This window comes from Electrona antarctica (genome assembly GCF_951216825.1).
Source record: "Electrona antarctica genome assembly, chromosome: 7".
NCBI classification, from domain to species: Eukaryota; Metazoa; Chordata; class Actinopteri; order Myctophiformes; family Myctophidae; genus Electrona; species Electrona antarctica.
In genome coordinates this window covers 34095118-34116692 of record NC_136812.1, presented here as the reverse complement: position 1 = coordinate 34116692, position 21575 = coordinate 34095118, and the positions used below count along the sequence as shown (strand labels likewise).

At 42.4% G+C, this 21575-nt stretch overlaps 3 protein-coding genes across 3 annotated transcripts; all 3 read left to right on the top strand.

The window, feature by feature from the left end:
* Window positions 1-2794: 2794 nt before the first annotated feature.
* On the top strand, window positions 2795-13063 carry LOC306926095 (allantoinase, mitochondrial; the record flags this gene model as incomplete). The annotated part of the gene is made up of 11 exons (XM_079505355.1): window positions 2795-2941; window positions 3341-3492; window positions 4474-4588; window positions 4797-4943; window positions 5066-5111; window positions 5247-5340; window positions 5450-5636; window positions 5761-5899; window positions 11933-12105; window positions 12753-12785; window positions 12914-13063. 11 exons carry the CDS (start codon window positions 2795-2797, stop codon window positions 13061-13063), a joined length of 1383 nt encoding a protein of 460 aa, XP_079361481.1.
* A 1658-nt stretch (window positions 13064-14721) lies between these two features.
* Window positions 14722-19142, top strand: agxta (alanine--glyoxylate and serine--pyruvate aminotransferase a; the record flags this gene model as incomplete). Its single annotated transcript, XM_079505974.1, has 11 exons — window positions 14722-14880; window positions 15425-15617; window positions 15974-16038; window positions 16156-16256; window positions 16345-16415; window positions 16704-16788; window positions 17394-17492; window positions 17621-17690; window positions 18032-18127; window positions 18760-18888; window positions 19004-19142. 11 exons carry the CDS (start codon window positions 14722-14724, stop codon window positions 19109-19111), a joined length of 1176 nt encoding a protein of 391 aa, XP_079362100.1. The 3' UTR covers window positions 19112-19142.
* Window positions 19143-20104: 962 nt separating this feature from the next.
* On the top strand, window positions 20105-21530 carry dtymk (deoxythymidylate kinase (thymidylate kinase)). The gene is made up of 5 exons (XM_079506660.1): window positions 20105-20365; window positions 20475-20583; window positions 20898-20988; window positions 21076-21273; window positions 21391-21530. Exons 1-5 carry the CDS (start codon window positions 20236-20238, stop codon window positions 21505-21507), a joined length of 645 nt encoding a protein of 214 aa, XP_079362786.1. The 5' UTR covers window positions 20105-20235; the 3' UTR covers window positions 21508-21530.
* Window positions 21531-21575: the final 45 nt, after the last annotated feature.

Below are 21575 nucleotides of genomic sequence, written 5' to 3'. Positions count from 1 at the left end.
TTTTGAAAATAATTTGGGGACCCCCCAAAGTAATTTGGCGACCCCCCGAGGGGTCGCGACCCACGGGTTGAGAACCCCTGCTTTAAGGTATACCCTGTTTTTACATAACAAAACAATGCATATTGATTTATTTTGCCAATAATTCCCTTTATACCAACTACTGGAATAGTGTGGTGGTGTTTACCTGCAGAAGCACATTGACGGCCTGGGCCGGCTTATCGGTCCAGGCACCTTGGCTGGTAATCTATCTTGACAAGTGTGTCGCGGATTCAAGTGCCGATCCCGGTGAATTTTGCTGTGTGTCTCCCCCCCCCCGTTTCCTGTCTACCTACTGTAATCTATCAATAAAGGCAAAATAAGTCCAAAAATATCATCAAAATAAGCACATTGACCTGTGGCTTTTACTGGTGTTTTTACTGATTGTTTTGGTAGACGGGACATTTTGGGGGAACCAAAATACAGCAAGAGGGCAACGTGTTTCTGCAGGCAAACACCACCACACTCGTCAAGTGGCTGATAACTAACTGCTGGTAGAGGGAAATGATGAGTATTGTTTTATGTAAATAGAGGGAAGTTGCTACTATTCCTTTAAAAATGTCAATAAAATATTAAATAAAAATCAGACCCATCTGAACTGAGAGGTGCAACGACACTTCACACTAGTTTCTGTGTGTGTGTGTGTGTGTGTGTGTGTGTGTGTGTGTGTGTGTGTGTGTGTGTGTATGTGTGTGTGTGTGTGTGTGTGTGTGTGTGTGTGTGTGTGTGCGTCGTAATCAGGAGGTTCACAAGGCCACACCGACAACAGTGCCACCACAGGTCACCCAGCGGTACTCCAAAGAACATACATACATTGGGACGGACGGACAGACAGACACACATGGCTGTTAGTTGGAGCAGTTAGGCACCGCTCAAACATGAATAAATAAACCAGATGAAAATTAGAGCTAAAGTGGGTAAGGGTGCAGTCACACTAAACTAAAATGACGTTGCGTAGAGTTGTCCTAATGGGCAAAATAGGTGGCACGTTGATGTCATATGCCTATACTGTGGGCATATGGCATATGAAAAGTGAAAGTCCATTGTGAGGCAATGCACTTTTCACTTGAAAATCGTATTTGCGGCCAACATAACATATGGTCGTACAGCATAGTAACTACAAATCAGGCTTTACTGGCAAAACAGTAGATAGGTAATAGCCTAGAGTTAGACTCTAACATGTATCTGGCTTCTCTGGTAGTAAAATCATCAGTATTAAATTAATCTAACTCCGACCTAACTCCAAAAGTATCCAAAGGAACCAAATAGCTTACGGGTCCATTTGGTTCTATATGTAAACTCTCAGAGTTACATTTTAGTGTGTAGAATAGTCAGACTGGCTGGGGCAGATCAGGTTTCAGCCTGAGTGAAACACAATGCAATCGTTTTGTGACCTTGCTCTTCACACAGCCTCTATCTATCCAGACATGTTACTGCTAGGTGGCGGTGCTTTCTCTCCATATTCATGTAGAATCATTCAGCCTCTTCACTCTTTCATTCATAAGCAATGAGTCAATGAGTCATCTCTCTCTGATGCACTATATATGTATCCTCCGGTCCTCTGCTGAAGCAATGGCTTTATTTAATTCATCAACATTAAACTTTAAAGATCTAGGGCTCCATCTTGCGCCACCCCTTACCCCTTATCCCTAAACCTATTTGCCATTTTTTACTATTTTAAAACATTTAAAAATAGTTCAACTAGCCAATCTACATCGACACGTTGTTAGCTTGTAGATCGGCTATTTGTACTATTTTAAAATGTTTTAAAATAGACAACAACAGATGATGGAAATGATGATGAAATAATGACATCATACCTTTCCATAGGTATGACAAGATTATGGGACAAGCTTTCTAGACACACACATTGCCCCACCATTGTGGCAGATTCAACTGCATTTACATGCACGGTAAAGTACCAGTATTCATGCAAGACATGCAATTAACATATTATTCTTGTGACCTTATTCTGTATGAGCTCAAGGCATGGAGTATTTCACCCTACAGATGGGTTACTGGTCATCGTTTTAAACATATACACACCTTAATGGAGGTACAAGGAAACTGAGACATGTGTATCAGTCTTTACCGTCTTTATTGGTTATTTATGGTGTTACTGTTTATGATGGATTGAACTAGTCTCTGCAAATAGTGTCTTCAACAGGTGTTGAAATGCAATGATAGTGGATTCAACTGGCATTTGGTGGTTTCTGTACTAATGGCCTCTAATAGTTTTTTCTGCTTATTCGTTCAAGTGTGCAAAACTGCAATCCCAGGTTTCCAGAAGGTGCCATACCTGTTGACTGTTATGGATCATTTTCCCATAGATTTGTTTGACTGGCTCAGCAGCAGATTTGAACTGGAAACGCATGTGAATGTGTCATGTTTTTCCAGTTCAAACCTACTGCTTGCTGAGTCACTCAAACGAGTTAAGACTCAAACCACTGGAAGGAGCATTAAACAAGGCAGTGTGTAATAAATGATTGAAATAAAATAAACTTGGATTAATTGAGTGGATTAATTGTATGTACGCATCAATTTTGGAGGTTGGCTTAATGGCTTCTAAACTAAAATTACATTTATATTGCTATCCATGCTTGGCCTATGAATCCTACTCTCGAGGTCAAGAAACCAGCAACCATTTACCCATTAACTAAGAGGGTGGAGCTCCAACTGCAGTGCAGTAGTAACTGAGATCAGAAAGCAGAGCTGGAGGGACTCCTCTGTACTGTCACCACCACAGAAATAGACTGTCATGGAGCCTGGATCATCAGTTAGTGCTGTGAGGAGTAAGAGGGTAGTGATTGACAATGACATCCGCCCTGCCATGATCATTATCAAGGATGGGAAAATCCATAAAATTGTTTCAGACTGCAACTTTTCTGGGGATGCGCCCTGTGAGGTAGGCCCTTGACCATTATGAAAACAGGGGGAAATGGTATGGCCTTTTGCGCAGAATACTCCCCCTGTTGGATAAAAGAAGGAACTGATTTGTCCTGCCCTAACAAGCTCACAAAGTGAGCTTGTAGATTGCTAATAACAAAAATAATAATAATAATAAAAATAAACATTTTTAAAATATGTTTTATGTTGTTATTCATAATGTATTTTTGAAAATCTGGGTCCCAGGTAGACAGCAATTAATGTTTTGGGTTTCGAGCTGAAAAGGTTTGGGAATCGCTGATCTGTAGTATTTATATTTGCCATGAATCATGATTTGTATGTGGTTATAATTAACTGTATATCATATGTATTACACAATTAAAGTGTTATAACATGGTTGTGTGTGTGCACTGTGCAGGTGTTGGATGTGGGTGAAAGCGTGGTGATGCCAGGCATCGTGGACAGCCATGTCCACGTGAACGAACCGGGCCGGACAACATGGGAGGGCTTTTGGACGGCCACCCGGGCTGCTGCTGCCGGAGGAGTGACCACTATAGTGGACATGCCCCTGTAAGGTGGAAACATTCTGTCCTCGGGCCTGGAATTTAATCATTTTAGGGGCTCGTTTTTGGCACCCCCTTTTCTGCTTTTCTGGTAGAAAGCCAACTCTGGCCTCAGGGCATATTCGTTTTTGAGGGGCAGAAGGCCCATCTGGCCCTAATGTTAGCCACCCCAGGTGGTAACATTAGATAAACAGAACAGAACAAACTGTTTGCACTAGAACAGTGTCCCAAGGTCCACAGCTAAAGGTCACATTTGCAACATAGAGACCAATATTTAGTTTGACAGAAACACGCACGCACGCACGCACGCACGCACGCACGCACGCACGCACGCACGCACGCACGCACGCACGCACGCACACACACACACACACACACACACACACACACACACACACACACACACACACACATTCCGTGGCCATCTTGCCATGGCAACTAGCCACAATTTGGCATTGACAGTAGCCCATACATCCAAACAGAAAAGTCCTATATGATTGTATACATCAAACTCACCAACATTCTAGCTGTATGAAAAGCTTGAATTATTCTCATTCTATCTAAAAATCCACCATAGACATGTTATGTGCTACTTTCTGTCAACGTCCTGCCTCCTGTATATAGGTGGTACTCAGGATCATTGAGTGATATCCAACAAGCAATTCCAAACTGCAACACTTAAAAAGATAATCATTTGCAAGGAATTTCTTACAGAATACAGAAAGTAGCTCATAACATCTACCATGTATTTTTTATGAAACAGACACTTTGCATGAGAAAGAGTATAATTCAAGCTTTTCGTACAGCTGCAATGAGTTTGACATTGTTTAATACAATCAGATAGGACTTGTCAATGGCAAATTGCAGCTAGTTGCCACCCTGCCATTAACTTAATGGCAAGATGGCCTCAGTCTGCATAAGGTCTATTGGAGCCAAGCTGTAAGGAAAAGTCAGAAAATGCTAGAAATGTTTTTTGTTGTCCCCATAGCAACAGCATACCTCCAACCACCACGCTTGATCATTTTCATGAGAAGACACGGGAAGCCACGGGGAAGTGTTTTGTGGACACAGCTTTCTGGGGAGGTGTGATACCTGGAAACCAGGTATTTTTTCTAAGACATATCGACATATATAGAAACATGTGGTACGCAGGACCATTGAGTGATTTCCAAACTCAAATGCTCCATGCTGCTCAATGTTTTGCCACTCAGTCTAGATGAGGGGGAGTGTCCCAGTGGAAACGTTATGCACGTGCATACTCTCTATAAATGCAATAAATTCATGCACAATTATACATACTTTGTCCTGCAGCTTGACCTTCGGCCATTGATCCAGGCCGGAGTAGCTGGGTTTAAGTGTTTCCTGATCCACAGTGGGGTGGATGAGTTTCCCCATGTCAGCGACAGTGACCTCCACACAGCCATGAAACAGCTGCAAGGCACAGGGAGTGTTCTGCTGGTAAAATATAAATGATGATTATATATTTCATAACGCGAACCATATCTCATGAAAATTATCGTTATTATTACATCGTGGGAATAAATAACATGCAAATGAAACATCCTGCCTGTCTTTGTCAGTTCCATGCTGAGAGGGAGGTTAATCAGACAGCAGAGGCGATAGGAGGTAAGTATAGTTTAACCATATGAACCCGAGTCCCTATTCTGGATCATTCCATTGCCAATCACTTTTTTTTTTTGTACTACAGTGACATTGCTTTGCACCAATGCTCTATCTGCCTCTACCTTTCTGCAATGTTAGACCCCTGTGAGTACTCCACCTTTCTGCAGTCCAGGCCAGATGTCATGGAGGTCGAGGCCATTCGCATCGTCACTGAGCTCTGTCTCCAGTACCAGTGAGCACATCACCATGTTAACCAGTAGAATTATGGTGGCAAGATGCTTATATAGAGTACTGTAAGAGTTTGTCCTGTCTGATATGTCACCTACCTCTCCCTGGTACAGGGTGCGATGCCATATAGTTCACCTGTCCTCCGCCAAACCCCTGGAGCTGATCCAGGCAGCGCGGGAGGCCGGAGCTCCTTTGACGGTGGAGACAACTCACCATTACCTGAGCCTCTCAGCAGAGCACATCCCTGCAGGTGCCACACAGTTTAAGTGCTGCCCTCCCATCAGAGGACACGCAAATCAGGTAAGCATCAAAGGTTTTTATCCATATGGTAGAAGTAGATAACTTTCAGTTGTGAAAGAATACAAGGACCAGTCTTATTCTGTTACCATATTGTAGTGTCATCTGAAGTCTTCTGCCCCACCAGGAGCAGTTATGGTCAGCTCTGAAAGCTGGCCTCATTGATATGGTCGTATCTGATCACTCTCCCTGCACCCCTGATCTGAAGAAATTGGACAGTGGAGACTTTACTCAGGCTTGGGGTGGAATCTCTTCCCTTCAGTTTGGTAAATACTGACCAATGACATTCCTATATAGCATACAATATTCATAGTGTAGTTCTGTAGTAGTGGAACCCCTAACATAACAGTCAACCACCACATGACTGGCTGAAGTCATACGGCTGAAGTCAATGCATACGCCCTCGGGGCATATGCATTAGGGGCGGATGAAGTCTGGATGCGCCAGGCTAGAAGTCAACAGGACACAGTATGAAGTCAATTAAAAATCGCACCAGGTGGAGAGACAAGACAGTTAATGAGGAAAACAGGAAACAAACAAAACTACTACAAAATAAATAATACAAAATATACAACTGTAAAGTAAAACCAAAGTACAACAAATAATTCAGGAAATAATCAAAACAATGTTCCTGCTAAATAAGAGACACAACAAGAGACAAGAGACAGGGTTGCAACAAGAGAACAAAACAGAGAGATGGACTATGACAGATATCAGGTTTGGTACGCCATTTTTAAGGCACAGACCATGGCATTTAACATAACATTCTAAAACATAACATAACATTACTGTATATCACTGAAATTCAGTTTTTACCCTGTTGCAGAGAATACGAGTTGTCCGGACAGCTCACCCCGGACAGCTCACCCCGGAAAGTGAAGACAGCTCACCCCGGAAAGTGAAGACATCTCACCCCGGTGAGATGTCTTTACTTTCCGGGGTGAGCTGTCTTCACTTTCTGACATTGCGGGGTGAGTTGTCTGTACTTTCCGTGGCACCCATTACAGTAGGCATAATTCAATTTCGGATCTAACTATCGGTTCCTACAGACGTGCGCAGTCACGGCTAATTATTTATTTATTTAACAGTAAAATCCGGTGAAACACTTGTAAGGAGTAGAGCGTCTCTCTCTCTCTCTCTCTATGCAGCATTGAGGGGGGGGGGGGGGGTCGTTTGTGGATAATGTTTGCGCTTCAAAGGCAGAGTCTGACGGCTGTACAAAGTTGCTAATTAGGTCACATTCTCACCTAATACTTCGGTAGACTCAAATGCGTATGGGCGGAGAATTTGGATTCTTGCATATTTAATTTGATGCGGTTTGCCTTCACACTGGCTGTGTCAGGCGCAGCAAGGAAACGTAGCAGGGAATTTTATCAATGTGTTCAGAAGCCGATGTTAAAAAATAGACTTTTCACGTAAAGTGAGAGTAACGGATGCAGTGTGTCGTCGGAGACTTACCGTGTGTGTGTGTGTGTGTGTGTGTGTGTGTGTGTGTGTGTGTGTGCGCGCCACTGTTCTTTTTTTTGGGCACATGAACGAGGCACAGCGGAGACGGGAGCGCAAAATGATCCGAAGTTTACAATAGTATAGATAGCCTACTCCCAGAGTCCCATTGATGATCCGATCACAATTATTATGCATATTCCATGTTAGCTATACAGTTTATAGATCATGCTGAGCTAAACATGTGTTTTAATTTTGAAGTATTTATATTTAAACAAGATGAAGAAAGTCTCCACTCGGATCCCCACACAGTGACAGACAGACACGCACGACAGACAGACAGAATATTCTGTACACTGCAGTGTTTTTTATGTGTTTCCTTAAGCAATAGATTAATGTGCTCGTCCTCATATTTCGATGAGGGCTTAATTCGGTCTCCTTATTTGACCACGTCACATGATAACGGGACATCTTTGCACTGCGTAAAATGAATATCCCTTCTCCGTCTCCAACTGTGTTTAGCTCCTTATCCGCCACATGCCGATTTATTTGCTCATTGATTTGCTGCACAAGGAAGCTACCTTGATCGACTTCCAGCTGCGTATGGTGTCAGAGAACAAGCTACGCCGCTACCAGCGAAAGCAGACCAAGGCTACACAGGGCAATCTGGCCCAGTTGTGGAAGGACTTGGAAAGGAACGATCTGACCATCATGGACATGCTAACTCTCGCTTCTGAAGTGAATGCCCCAGTGTGGAGATGAGCACACTGCACTGCACAACTTTTGACCAAAATGGGACAGCACACTGCACTGCACACAGCACAACTTTTTTCTTTCTTTTTGTAGATATGACAACTTTTTAGTGCACAACTTTTGACCAAAATGGGACAGCACACTGCACACTGCACTGCACACAGCACAACTTTTTTCTTTCTTTTTGTAGATATGACAACGTTTTAGTGTTTTTGTAGCAAACTGATGTTTTTTTTTTTTTTATGACAACTTTTTACTATATTTTTTAGTTTACATTTTTTCTATACTTAACTTTTTTCTATATTTTTTTGTACAAACTGATGTTTTTCTAAACTTTTGATGTTTACCTTTTTTTTATATTTTTTGTACACACTGCTGTTTGAACTTTGTTTACAATGTTTCTATATTTAAATAAACTACATTACATTTGACCGTACATTTGACTCTTGTGTTATATTCTTGTGAAATATTCAGTAAAGTATAGCTCAAAGGCTACATATTCAGTCAGACTTTTGGTGAGTTGTCCTGACAACTCACCCCTAAACGTGAAGACATCTCACCCCGAAAGTGGCCAAAAGTGAAGACATCTCACCCCGGAAAGTGAAGACATCTCACCCCTAAAAAAGCAGGGGTGAGATGTCTTCACGTTTAGGGGTGAGTTGTCTGGACAACTCACCAAAAGTGGCTTTAGGGGTGAGTTGTCTTGTTACCGTTGCGGACTTGCAAATAATCCTGTCTGCTACTGATTTCTTAAAGATGGAATGCCGTAATTTTTGTACTTTTTTCCCCACATAATAATAATAATAATAATAATAAACCTTTATTTATATAGCACCTTTCAAAACAAGGTTACAAAGTGCTTTACAAAAAATAAAATAAGAACAAATGCAGTGCACACCAAAAACATCAGTTTACAACTAGAAAAAGTGCCCTTCTGGGCACAGGTCTCCACCAGGAGGATAGGACTGTGTGAGATGTTTGGCAAAATGTTTAGGAGTAATATAAACATGTTTTTTTGTTTGTTAGTTTTTTGCAGCAATTTTCTTCATTTTGTTGAGGAAATGCAGAGTGCCTGGTGGCACTATAATAGGCCAATGTGAAAAGGGTGCCATTTTTTCATACGCCTTTAATGGCAATTGGATGATTTGAGGCATTTTGTTCCAAAAATGTGTTTTGCAACAGGCCAATGTGAAAAGGGTTCCTCAGCCTAGTAAGAAAATGTGTGAAAGATTTCACGTAAATTGCATGCTGCGTTCATGATTTGAGGCTTTTGTTCAAAACGGGGCAATCTTGCAAACTGTGAAAGCCAATTATAGCCAATTAGGATGGAATATTAAATATCGGACAGATCCGACTTGAGCACATGACCATAGAGATACTGTGTAACGATTTGTGAGATTTTTGGACAGAATCTGGAGGAGTAATATCAAAAAATGTGTTTTACAAAAGTCGGCCTCCTGGTGGCACTATAAAAGGCAGATGCGGAAAATGCAGGTCAAAGATTTGTCCTTGGCCTCTAGGGAGTGTGCATGCAACGTTTCACGCAGATCGGTGCAGTTTTAGGTAAAACATGTGAAAAGCTGCCTCATGGTGGCGCTATAACAGGCCGTTCTGGAAAATGTGGGGCAGAGGTTCATCGTTGGCATCCAGGGAGTGTGTGTGCAAAGTTTGGCATCGACCGGGTTAACGGTGCCGGAGATTAGCTGGTAACAGACGGACGGAAGGAAGGACGGACGGACACACACACACACGGACGGAGTGCAAAACATACTCTCTCCCCATGCCTTCGGCCTGGTGGAGACAATAATAATAAAAATAAAAATAAAGAACAGGCAATGTACAAAAATGCAGTAGGACATAAGAACAATAGGGAATGTTTAGAAAACGTTTAGGTGTTAAAAGCAGCTTTATAAAAGTGAGTTTTTAGGAGGGATTTGAAGCGGGGGACGGATTCTGCAAGCCTTATCTCGAGGGGGAGGGCATTCCAGAGAGTTGGGGCTCTGAGTGCAAAGGCCCGGTCACCTTTTGTTTTTAACTTAGATGTTGGGACCTCTAAGAGCGCCTTGTCTGAGGACCTTAAGGTGCGCTGTGGGACATAGGGCTTAAGTAGGTCAGATATGTAGGATGGGGCCAGATCAGAAATGGCCTTTAAAGTTAAAAGTAGGATTTTAAAATCAACTCTAAAAAATATTGGGAGCCAGTGCAGGGATGCCAGGATTGGTGAGATGTGGTCGTATTTTCGTGTACCGGTCAGGACTCGGGCTGCAGCATTTTGAACTAGTTGTAAACGTTGGATGGATTTATTGGAGAGACAGGAGTACAGGGAGTTGCAATAATCGAGACGTGAATAAATGAATGCGGTGGATTACTTTCGTTAAGTCAGGGGTGGATAGGAAGGGCTTGATTTTGACAATATTTCTGAGGTGATAAAATGATAATTGAATGACCTTTTTTACATGGCCTTCAAAATTGAGGTCGGGGTCAAGGATAACACCAAGGTTCCTCACGGAGGGCTTTACATTTGGGGTAAGAGAGGCCATGTTTTGCGCTAACATGGCTCTTTCTTGGGGTGGACCAAAAATGAGAACCTCGGATTTAGAGTCGTTTAGTTGTAGAAAATTGATTGACATCCAGTTCTTTATGTCTGCGAGGCATGCATGGAGTTTTTGTATACTGGAGGGGTCTTTAGGATTGATGGGGAGATACAATTGGGTGTCGTCGGCATAGAAGTGAAATTGAATGTTATGGCTGCGGATGATGTCGCCAAGGGGGAGCATGTATAATGAAAAGAGGATGGGGCCTAGGATGGAGCCTTGGGGGACACCGCAGTGTAGGGGGGCTAGAGATGAGGTTGCTTCACCAATCCCGATGGAAAAGTGTCTGCCAGTGAGGTACGATTTAAACCACTCCAGGGCGGTGAGGGCGGTGCCTGGTATTCCAGCCGGCTGATAAGGACCGCATGATCAATAGTGTCAAAGGCCGCGGTCAGGTCCAGCAGGACAAGGATGGAACAATATCCCGAGTCTGCGGCCATAAGAAGGTCGTTGACCACTTTCAGGAGAGCCGTTTCCGTGCTATGCAGAGCACGGAAACCTGACTGGAATTTCTCAAAAAGGCAGTTTCCACTCAGATGGTTCACGAGCTGAGTGAACACTACCCTTTCCAGAACCATAGAGAGAAAGGGTAGTTTAGATATGGGTCGGTAATTGCTCAGGGAGGAGGGGTCAAGGTTTGTCTTTTTGAGCAAGGGGGAGACAAGCGCAATCTTAAAAAGGGCAGGAACTGATCCAGAGGATAAGGAGCTGTTTACAATAGACAAAATATGGGGACTGACAGTGGGTAAGATCTCCTTCAGGAGCCTGGTGGGAATGGGATCCAGGGGACAGGAGGTGGACTTCATGTGGGCTATTGTGTTCTGGAGGGTTGAGAGGGATATCTGTTTAAATGAACAAAATGAGGGTTTGGGGGAGCTAGAGGCTACATCTGCCACATTATCATACAACACACAGCTGGGGGCCAGGCTTAAGTTCAGGTGGGTGGTGCTAAGGTGAAAACTGTAGTGCATATATGTACTTGAACTATGAACTGGTGGGTGTGGCCACATAAAACATCACTTTAACACATTCTGTACACTTTTTTGAACAAAATCTTCCTCCTAGTGTAATCATAGTACCTGATGATCATATTTTAGGGGGACGGGAATCACGGCACTCCATCTTTTAACAGCCATGCCAAACACTCAGTCCCCCTCCCTCCATTCACACACTCATTCTCCCTCGACGCTCATCTACACTGGACAAAGTCCAGGGGGAAGTAAATACACATGCCAGAGGGCCAGTTTAAAGGGCAGTCTGATCATAGCATTCTGACCCGGTCAGAACATGACACTTCAGAAGAAACATGATTATTATTGCTGTGCACTACGTTTACAAATGGCAAGAATAATAATGTGAATTTTTTATGCGACTATGCTTTCAAAGAACTGAGAACTAGATGGCTAGACTCCTGCAGAGCCACAGCGGAAAATACATTAAAGAATCTCAACTCTGTCAACTCTGAATTTGTGAATGGAATATTCTGTTGACTACTGTATTAATTTTTAGGTTTGCCTCTGTTCTGGACCTCAGCCAGTAAGAGGGGCTTCACGTTGCCTGATGTGGTGAGGCTCCTCTGCCAGAAAACAGCCCAGCTTAGTAGCCTTGACAACCAGAAGGGCAGCCTTGCGCCTGGTTACGATGCTGATTTGGTCATATGGGACCCAGAGAAGGAATTTGAGGCAAGTAGTAATGTTTCATAATATTATCAACAGTGAATCTTCCGGCTACTTCTGACTATTTTGAGTGCAGATGACCCGAGTTTGAATCCCAAGGCCCTTTACTGTATGTACTTCCCCATCTCTCTCTCCTGCCATTTTTGTCTCCATTATCACTATCATACTTCAACGCTTGAAAATGCCTCAAAATTGTTGATCTGCACAGTCAGCTGTGATCGTCATCTGACAGCAATTGTACAATATGGAAGCACTGGCAGACATGCCGTTAAGATGTATTGAATAAGATGCTTTAATATAGGATTATTCTCTTCTGGACTGAATAGCCTGTAACACAATGAATGTTGAAAACACCTGAAAGGTACTCATTTGACTGAATGAGAATGAGAAAAGAATAAAAAGAGAGTATATATTAAAATCACACCCGTGTGAAGTGAGGGGCGCTCTTATCATCTTATAACATCGAGGAGGGAATTCTAACTCATGTTGCTATTAAATTCTCTTTATTGTCAATGGCGTTTTAAAAACAAACATTGAACTAAAAACAAACATTAAACCTGTATATAGGAGCCCCTCAAAAAAAGAATAGTACACAGATGATGCCCCAATCTAATTAAAATATAATTGATTTTCTTTTTTGTCACGCTTGTCAGGTCAAAGAAGCAAGCATCCATCACAAAAACAAGGTAAGTGAGCACAATCATTGACACTTAGACAAAGGATACATTGTTACAGAGGTGATTTGTATTAATATCTGCAATGAAAGATCTCTCTCTCTCTCTTTCTCTCTCTCTCTCTGTGACTCTATCGACAGGTCACTCCCTACCTCGGCCTTACTTTAAAAGGAGAGGTGTGTGCCACCATCGTGAGAGGAAGGCTGGTGTACAGCCAAAGCACTTTCTCTCCTCAGCCTCTGGGGAAGCACCTCCTCATCTCCCAAGGGAGGCCGCACGCACAATTATGAGACTCACTACTGAAGTGCAACAAAGCTCATGAGATTTAGTTTTAAATATAATTTTGTTGGCTATCTATTTTGCTGATATCAACAGTACACATGGTTTATATTGTCTAATAAACACTGAATGCTCATTGCTCAGATGGAGATTTACCTGCTTTTTGTTTGGTGTAATAAATGTGTGTGTGTGTGTGTGTGTGTGTGTGTGTGTGTGTGTGTGTGTGTGTGTGTGTGTGTGTGTGTGTGTGTGTGTGTTTGGGGGGGGTGTCAGTGACTGTTGCACAGACATGTCTCCCTCAACTTACAAGAGGCTGCTGGGGGAGAAAGGAAAGCAAGTATTTAGGTTTCTTGACAACTTGACTGAGCAGTGAATTGATACTGTCCATCTGGGTCTCTGGTTCTATATGGGTGGTCTGGTTCCAGTGTAAAACTTCTGGGAGTTCAGATTAGTGCCAGTGCACACTGCACAACTGCACGTTTTCAGTGAAAACCATCAACTCTCCTGAATACAGATCTAAAAAGCACAAATTCATCCAGCTTTTAGTGCACGTTCACAAATTTTGTCCTACACACAGGGGCGGCCTTAGGAATCTGGAGGCCCGTTTCAAGACCAAATATGAGGCCCCCATATACCTATGACATAATTATTTTGTTGATACAGCCGTATTGATACAAATAGTTTGACTGTTCAATATCACACGCAGCCATTACTCTCGACAATTAGCAATAACAACACCTCTCCTCATCCTGTCGTCCCTTCACAATTAAAGTGTCTCCCCTTTACCTCCCAATGCTGCACATCTTACCCAGGTTATTAACATAGAATAGGTGTAACTTAACATTGTGGGAGAGAGCAAGGCAGTGATTTAGCGAGATAGAGAGGGCCAAGAGTGGCGGGGGTTGACTGACACCTGACGTTCAGTTGGAGCTTGGAGGCCCCCCTGAGGGTGGAGGCCCGTTTCAATTGAAACTGGTGAAACATAATTATGTAGCCAAGACCCAGTCCGCAACAGCCCTGCCAATTGGGCTCAGCCCTATTGGCACGACAGGTTGCGCGTTGGTCTGGCGAGTGGGAGGCCCGGGTTCGATCCCCGCTTCCGCACAATGCTATACACATAGCTAAGGCTTCCTATCCCTACACAATTTAACACAAACATTAAATTCCCATTGACAATGAATTGAACATTTTACGTCAGTGTCTATTTTACGTCATGATGTACGAATCCGATGATTGTGCTCCCCTCACTTCACACGGGTGTGATTTTTAGCTGCTCAGGTCTAACTTCATAAGTGATCGATTGGCCAAAATTCGGTCCAGCCTATAGCCTGCATAGTCAATAATTAACATTTGGTTTGGTTGGTTAAATACTTTTTGCAAAAGCTTTTAAATAATTAATTGTACCCCAGTATAAAGTCCTAAACATTTCAGGTTACACCTACTACAACATAGGCTACAATACATTTGCAAACGTTTTGAAAAAGGAGGAATTAGGCATTGTATGATGACTGATGATGCAAAAAAGCAACACTGGACTTTAGGGACAGAAGGGCCTCACTTGTCAAACAGAGGAGTGTGCGCAACCGTACCGTGGTAGTTTGTCCTGTTCAGCGACTTGCGCGACTGTGTCGAGACTCGAGACTCATCTGTCTGTCATCCCGCACCAGCAATGTCGTCTGTCGTTGTGCCACCACCAAAATGCCTTCAGAGACCGTTTGTTGTTCCTCACCGCCACATGTTTGGACCGGGGCCGTCCAATGTGCCTCAACGCATTCTGGATGCCGGGGCGAATCCTATCATCGGTCATATGCACCCAGAAATGTTTGAGGTAATTTGCTACTTAGAGCTAAGTGAATAGTCACGTAGTTAAATGTTATAAATTATATAGAAAAGCTAATCTACATCTACATGCTCTACAAGCCGTGAGCTTGTAAATCTGCTAAATTATTTGAATAATTCCAGATGTGATGAAATGGGGGCGCCAGGGTTAAAGTGGTTAAATGATTTCGTAAACGGTGAATGATGATGTAGACTTTGACCTGTGCTTCTTGGTGAAAGCAATGCATTCACTTTGTTATGTCTTCCCAAGTCTTGCAGTTGTAGGCTAGAATAGAGAGTGGTGCAGTAGCCTAACTAAAGCCTCTGGCACTGCACTTATAGGCCTACAACCAAATTGTATTATGTCAACAGAACAGAAACTGTCATTTGTAATAGTAAATGTTTAACTACACTTGTCGCTGAGCAAGAATTTCCTGCTAAGCATTAGGCCTAACAATCATTCAATCCAAATTATTTTGTCTGCTTGCAAACTATATGGCCATATTTTTGTGGTCAGCAGCTTCAGTCATCTAATCTCTGATGTCGTATCACAGATAATGAGTGACATCAAGAGTGGGATCCAGTATGCTTTCCAAACTCGGAACAACATGACCCTGGCTGTGAGTGGCACCGGCCACACTGCCATGGAGTGTGCCATCTTCAACGCAGTGGAGCCGGGGGAGAGTGTTCTGACTGCAGTCAATGGCATATGGGGAGAACGAGCAGCAGACATGGCTGAGAGGATAGGTAATACATTACCAACCCCCCCCCCCCCCCCCCCCCCCCCCCCAACCCCCACGCACACACACACGCGCACGCACACACACACACACACACACACACACACACACACACACACACACACACACACACACACACACACACACACAATATTCAATTATTACATTGTACAACTAGGCCTACAGAACATTGAAGGATGACTATTTTGATGACAGAGTTTCACTGTTATCTTTAGGTATTCAGTACATATAGGCCTACAGTAAATTCATACCAAGTAATGTCTACCAATAAAAAAAAACATAATTAAAAAGGCTGAGAATCACTGCTTTAGTGTATTAGTGAATGGTGTTTGTTTTTAACAGGTGCCAGAGTAAATACTATAGTGGCAACTCCTGGAGGCTACTTCAATAATGAGGAAATTGAGCAGGTAATACTATTTTAAAGAACATACGCTTTTTTTCTTAGTTTTTTTTTTTACCCCAGACAAAAGGTTTTATTGACATGGAGAGAACTACAGTGTATATTCTGATTTGTTTGGTTGTAGGCTCTGTCAAAGCACAGGCCAGTGGTGTTGTTCGTCACCCATGGAGAGTCATCCACAGGTGTCCTGCATCCTTTAGACGGCATCGCAGACCTCTGCCACAAGTAAGAAGATACTGCGTTCGCTTCAACTGCTGCCACAGATAACAGACAGACAGTGTTGTGATTATGTGTCCTGAATCTGTCCTGTTAGGTATGACTGCTTGTTACTCGTGGACTGTGTTGCGTCAATGGGAGGAGCTCCTCTGTTCATGGACAAGCAAGGTTTGCTATTGATTATTATGATTGATATTAGCTATTTGCTATTCAGATCAAATGTCTTTACTGTCATCATGTGGTAGCTGTGTGTCCATTATGCGGAGACTTACTTTGGGATATTTGCATGGTAAAATCCTCTTTGTTAATTTATCCAATTGTACCTCAGATTAATATCCATTTGTACTTCTGAGTTTGAGACTTTGAGTTAAGTGAACACATACAATTTCACTTGAACTATGGCAGCAAAAACAATGCACAATCGTCATTTCTCATAACTGGATTTGCACTTTGCAGGGATTGACATCCTGTACACCGGCTCACAAAAGGTTCTGAACGCTCCTCCTGGAACAGCACCTATATCCTTTAGTGAAAGGGCCTGGTAAGCAATGTGTATACAAATGATTGCTAAATCACACACTTTTGGGTCGGGCCGGTAGCTGACTGGATTGCGTCCCCTATTCTGCTGATGACCTGTGTTATACGTATGACATCAGGCTCAGCTTCTTCTCTCCTTACTGCACTATCTAATAATTAATTGTGATAAAACAAGAACTGCTTTACTGCCATACTGTCGCTGTCAAGTGGAGACCTCTTAAATGTAAATCGCTCTGGATTAAGAGTGTCTGCTAAATGCCTAAATTGTAAATTGTAAATTGAGACCTTGTATGTCTAAGGCCAATACTTTTCAGGAAAAAAGATACTGTGTTCCAATTGATACAACATAGTTATTATTTAGTTATAAGCTCTTATTAATACTTTTCATTGAGTAAATATTTGTAAAACCCAAAGACAGACTTGAACACTTTCAACAGGTGAAAATAAAAAACTTTTTTGTGTTATCCTTTTAGCTTTAATGTCTGACTGTACCACGTGCTGTTTACAAACTTTATATTTCTGACTACAGTATTAAAGTATTCAATCAATCAATCAATCAATCAATCAATCAAACTGTACGTGTAATTAAAACTGTACGTGTATCTCCAGTCAGAAAGTATTCAACCGAAAGACAAAGCCAGTGTCGTTCTTCTTGGATTTGAGCTGGCTGGCAAACTACTGGGGTTGTGATGGCAAGGCAACAAGACTGTAAGTCAACCTAAAGGATACCATTTATCAGTGCCACTTTACTTAGTACTAGTAGTGTGTATTTGTTACATTCAAAACATTATCTGTGACAAGAAAACAGTGTGTTAGCGGGTTATTCTGTATTACAGATACCATCACACAGGACCAGTTTCTGCGTTTTACTCGCTACGGGAGAGCCTGTCCATTCTTGCTGAAGAGGTGGGAGATGTATTATAACCAGTAGATTTGAGTAGAAAGATCTGCTGGTGTGCAGATCTTTCTTCTCAAATCAGCATCCATTGTATTGGACATTGGGAAGTGTATGTCTTTTTGTTTTTAATCTTCTTAACCCCATGAACCCTATTGTCCCTATGCCATACAGAGATTGGTCTAGACTAGAGGGAAAAATAATTAATCTAGTATAGAGCCCTGGGGAACTCCGGTCAACTAAGTATAGTGTTTAAGTGGTTAATGTATTATAACCAGACATGTTCATGTTGCAACAAGAGTGTGTAGTCTTTCAGGCTTTGACTATGTTTCTGTCTTGTCCTCGCTCTAAGGGTCTGGAAAACTCCTGGGAGAGACACAGAGAAGCAGCAGAGTATTTCCACAATGGCTTAGAGAGCATGGGTCTCAAACTTTTTGTCAAGGACAAAGTAAGTATACAATATTCACTCTAAAGGGGCACGGTGGCACAGTCGGTAGTGCTGTCGCCTCACAGCTAGAAGGTCCTGGGTTCGATTCCCGCTCGGGACGCTGTGGGCGCTGGCGGCGTGTCCTCGCCTCCGCGTCATCAGTGCACATACCCGAGGCGGGGTTGGCGAAAGGGCCTTTCTGTGTGGAGTTTGCATGTTCTCCCTGTGTCCCCTATAGGGTAGGTAGTACCCTCACAAAAAACATGCAGTAATCCTGGTCACTAAACTGCCTCCCCCTGGCCAGCCGGGGCGCCTGATGGAGGGGAAAGGAACTGGTTGGAATAACGTGTTCCTTCCACGCGCTACGTCCAACCAGGGAAACTCCCCCCTGTCAGGTGCAAAGGAGCAACTTGGACACTCAGGCATGAAGGAAGCATGAGTTCAAGTCCATTGCTCTCCCCAGACTAGCAGAGGGTGTGTAGAGCCCAGGATCACAATAGAAAATTGACACAGGGGTGAAAAACGGGTTACAAAATCATGGGATAAAAATTTAGGAATAAAAAAAAACAATATTCACTCTATAATACATAGTCAACCTTTGATCTTGGTTATATTGTCTAAATTCTATCTTTAACATTGTAATTTCTCTACAGAGCGCAAGGTTGCCCACTGTCACAACTATTGTTGCTCCTCCGGGATATGAATGGAAAGAAATTACAAGTTACATAATGAAAGCACACAATGTAGAAATCTCTGGAGGACTTGGACCATCGGTTGGCTTGGTAAGAAAAGGGGCTTTACAATAAGATAACCAAATATAAACTGTGGATTTTATTACTTGAAGTTTAAGTCCAAAATCCTATATTATCTAAAACAAGATGTTTTTCTTCTTCTCAGGTGCTGCGTGTTGGACTTATGGGTTGCAATAGCAGCAAAGCCAATGTTGACATGGTACTTGGAGCATTGAAAGATGCTCTTAAACACTGCCATAAGAGTAAAGTGTAAACCCTACTGTCATATGATGCCAAAATCATCCTGAATTATCATGTTGTGAAGAAGACACCAATGTCTAATAAAATTAGTTGTCTTTTTGTCTATTAAACATGTTTTGTGCTTGGATGACCCGCCCCATACATCCCATAATCCCATCAACTCTGCACTATCTAGCCCTATCTGGATGTCCAACATATGTTGGTTATTGCCATAAAAGGCTGCATAATTTAGGCTCAAATCACATAGCACGTCATCGGGGTGAGAGACTATCCTGCTACACTGGATTTGTTATAAAGAATGAAACAAACATATGCACGCACGCACGCACACACACACACGCACACGCACACACACACACACACACACACACACACACACACAGTCACAGTCACACACACACACACACATACATACATACGTATGTAAAATGTATATATCCACCTTCTGACATTTATCTTACCATTCCCACAACAATATCCAGAAAAACATGGCATATTGTGGACATAGTTCGAATGGTGATTAATCATGATTAATGTGTTCTCTGTCTATGTAATTGTATGTACAAAAATAGAAAAAGAAGCATAACATATGTACTGCATTTTCCCCTGTCTATAGGCCTACCCCTCTTCTATGCTGAATAAAAAAAATCACGGTGAATTCATTTTAAGCTAATCTGATTAAAATGTTGAATTGTTTGACAGCCCATATATATATATATTTGCAACCAGTATTAATCATTGCAGTAGGCTTTTATCAACAGTAGGTGGCAGCCATGCTGCTTACAAGTGTTGACACTTGAAAAAACATTGACTGAGTCCATGATTTACATTTACAGTAAAATTGCTGGTTCATTTTATTTATTTATTTATTCTAATTTTGGGGAAAACCCCTACGATCACACATCATTTTCAACTACCAAAACAGTAAATGTGTGCCAAAATCATGGACAAAATACATTCTAATCTAATATACCGGAAAGGGAAGCGTGCATATGTCACTTCCTTTGTTGACATTTTGCAGTGAAAGAGCGCGCAATCGGTGGAAAATCTGCCGGTTTACAGAATATATTTGGATTGTCAATAGACCAGACCTGCATAATCATACCCATACGGCAATCCTCCACACTGCTTGGATCGATGGCATGCAAACGAGGAGCACTGATTGTGCTGGAAGGAGTAGACAAGGCCGGGAAAACGACACAATGTAGCAAGTTAGTGCAAGCCCTGCAACAAAGTGGACGGCCAGCTGAGATGATGAGATTTCCCGGTAAGATATATTCAGACAACACAATGTAACCATGCACTTCGCTCTTTGTGGACCTGGAAATGACCTTGAACTCACCATACCACCGTCTGGGTTTTGTGTGACATGACAGATAGAACCACTAAGATCGGACAGCTGATCAGCGCCTACCTTGAAAACAAAAGCAACTTGGAGGACCACACAGTGCACCTATTGTTTTCTGCAAATCGCTGGGAACTCGTGTAAGAAAACATTAGCTAACTAACCGTAGTGTAAATCAGTGGTTCTCAAACATTTGTGTCAATAAATAACCACCAAATTCATCGGCTACTGTTAAAGAGCATTAGGGCTATGGACCACATACATGCAGTAGCCTACTGTATTAGTACTGTATGTATGTGGCCGCGGACCCCCATATGAATTCTGAACATAACATTTTTTCACAAGCCTTCCAAATCTTTTGGAAATAGCTGATCTACAAACTCACAACACATTGTGCTTGTAGATCAGATAAGGCTGAATATTATTCAGTGTATAATTCCCTTGTGATTCCCAGGCCTTTAATGAAGGAAAAGTTGGAACAAGGGACCACTCTAATTATAGATCGGTACGCCTTCTCTGGAGTTGCATTCACCAGTGCCAAACCAGTGAGTGCTTCAGCTTTTTTGCAAATTCATCCATCCACAAGCTCGTGAGACAGGGGCTATTGTGATGCTCTGCCTTCTCCTCTACAGGGGTTCTGTCTGGACTGGTGCAAGCACCCTGACGTGGGACTGCCAAAGCCAGACCTGGTGATGTTCCTAAAGCTTAATCCAAATGATGCAGCACTCAGGGGGCAGTTTGGAGAAGAGAGATATGAGAACAGTGTCTTCCAAAGAACAGTCCAGCAGAAGTTTGAGAAACTGATGGAGGACCCTGAAATCAACTGGCAGGTATGAATCAGGGTTGACCGATTAAACATGTGGATTCATTTATATAGGCAAAAGAGAACAATCTAAAAAAACAAAACAATAATCTAATGATTTAACATTGCATGTGTTGCCTTCTAGGTAATTGATGCTTCCCAAAGCATTGAAGATGTTCACACCAACATCAGGACCCACAGTTTAAATATCATCAACACAGCTGAGAATCAGCCACTTGGGGAACTATGGAAATCAACCTAGAAATATACATTTTATAGTATTTTCAGTCAAAGGAAGTCTTGATCAGATTTCCTTTTTGCACTTTCAGG

Coding starts and splice junctions, on each gene's coding strand:
- dtymk (XM_079506660.1), top strand. CDS start 20,236: ATGGCATGCAAACGAGGAGCACTGATTGTGCTGGAAGGAGTAGACAAG. Junction 20,989..21,075: donor CATTCACCAGTGCCAAACCA/GTGAGTGCTTCA, acceptor TCTCCTCTACAG/GGGTTCTGTCTGGACTGGTG. Junction 21,274..21,390: donor ACCCTGAAATCAACTGGCAG/GTATGAATCAGG, acceptor GTTGCCTTCTAG/GTAATTGATGCTTCCCAAAG.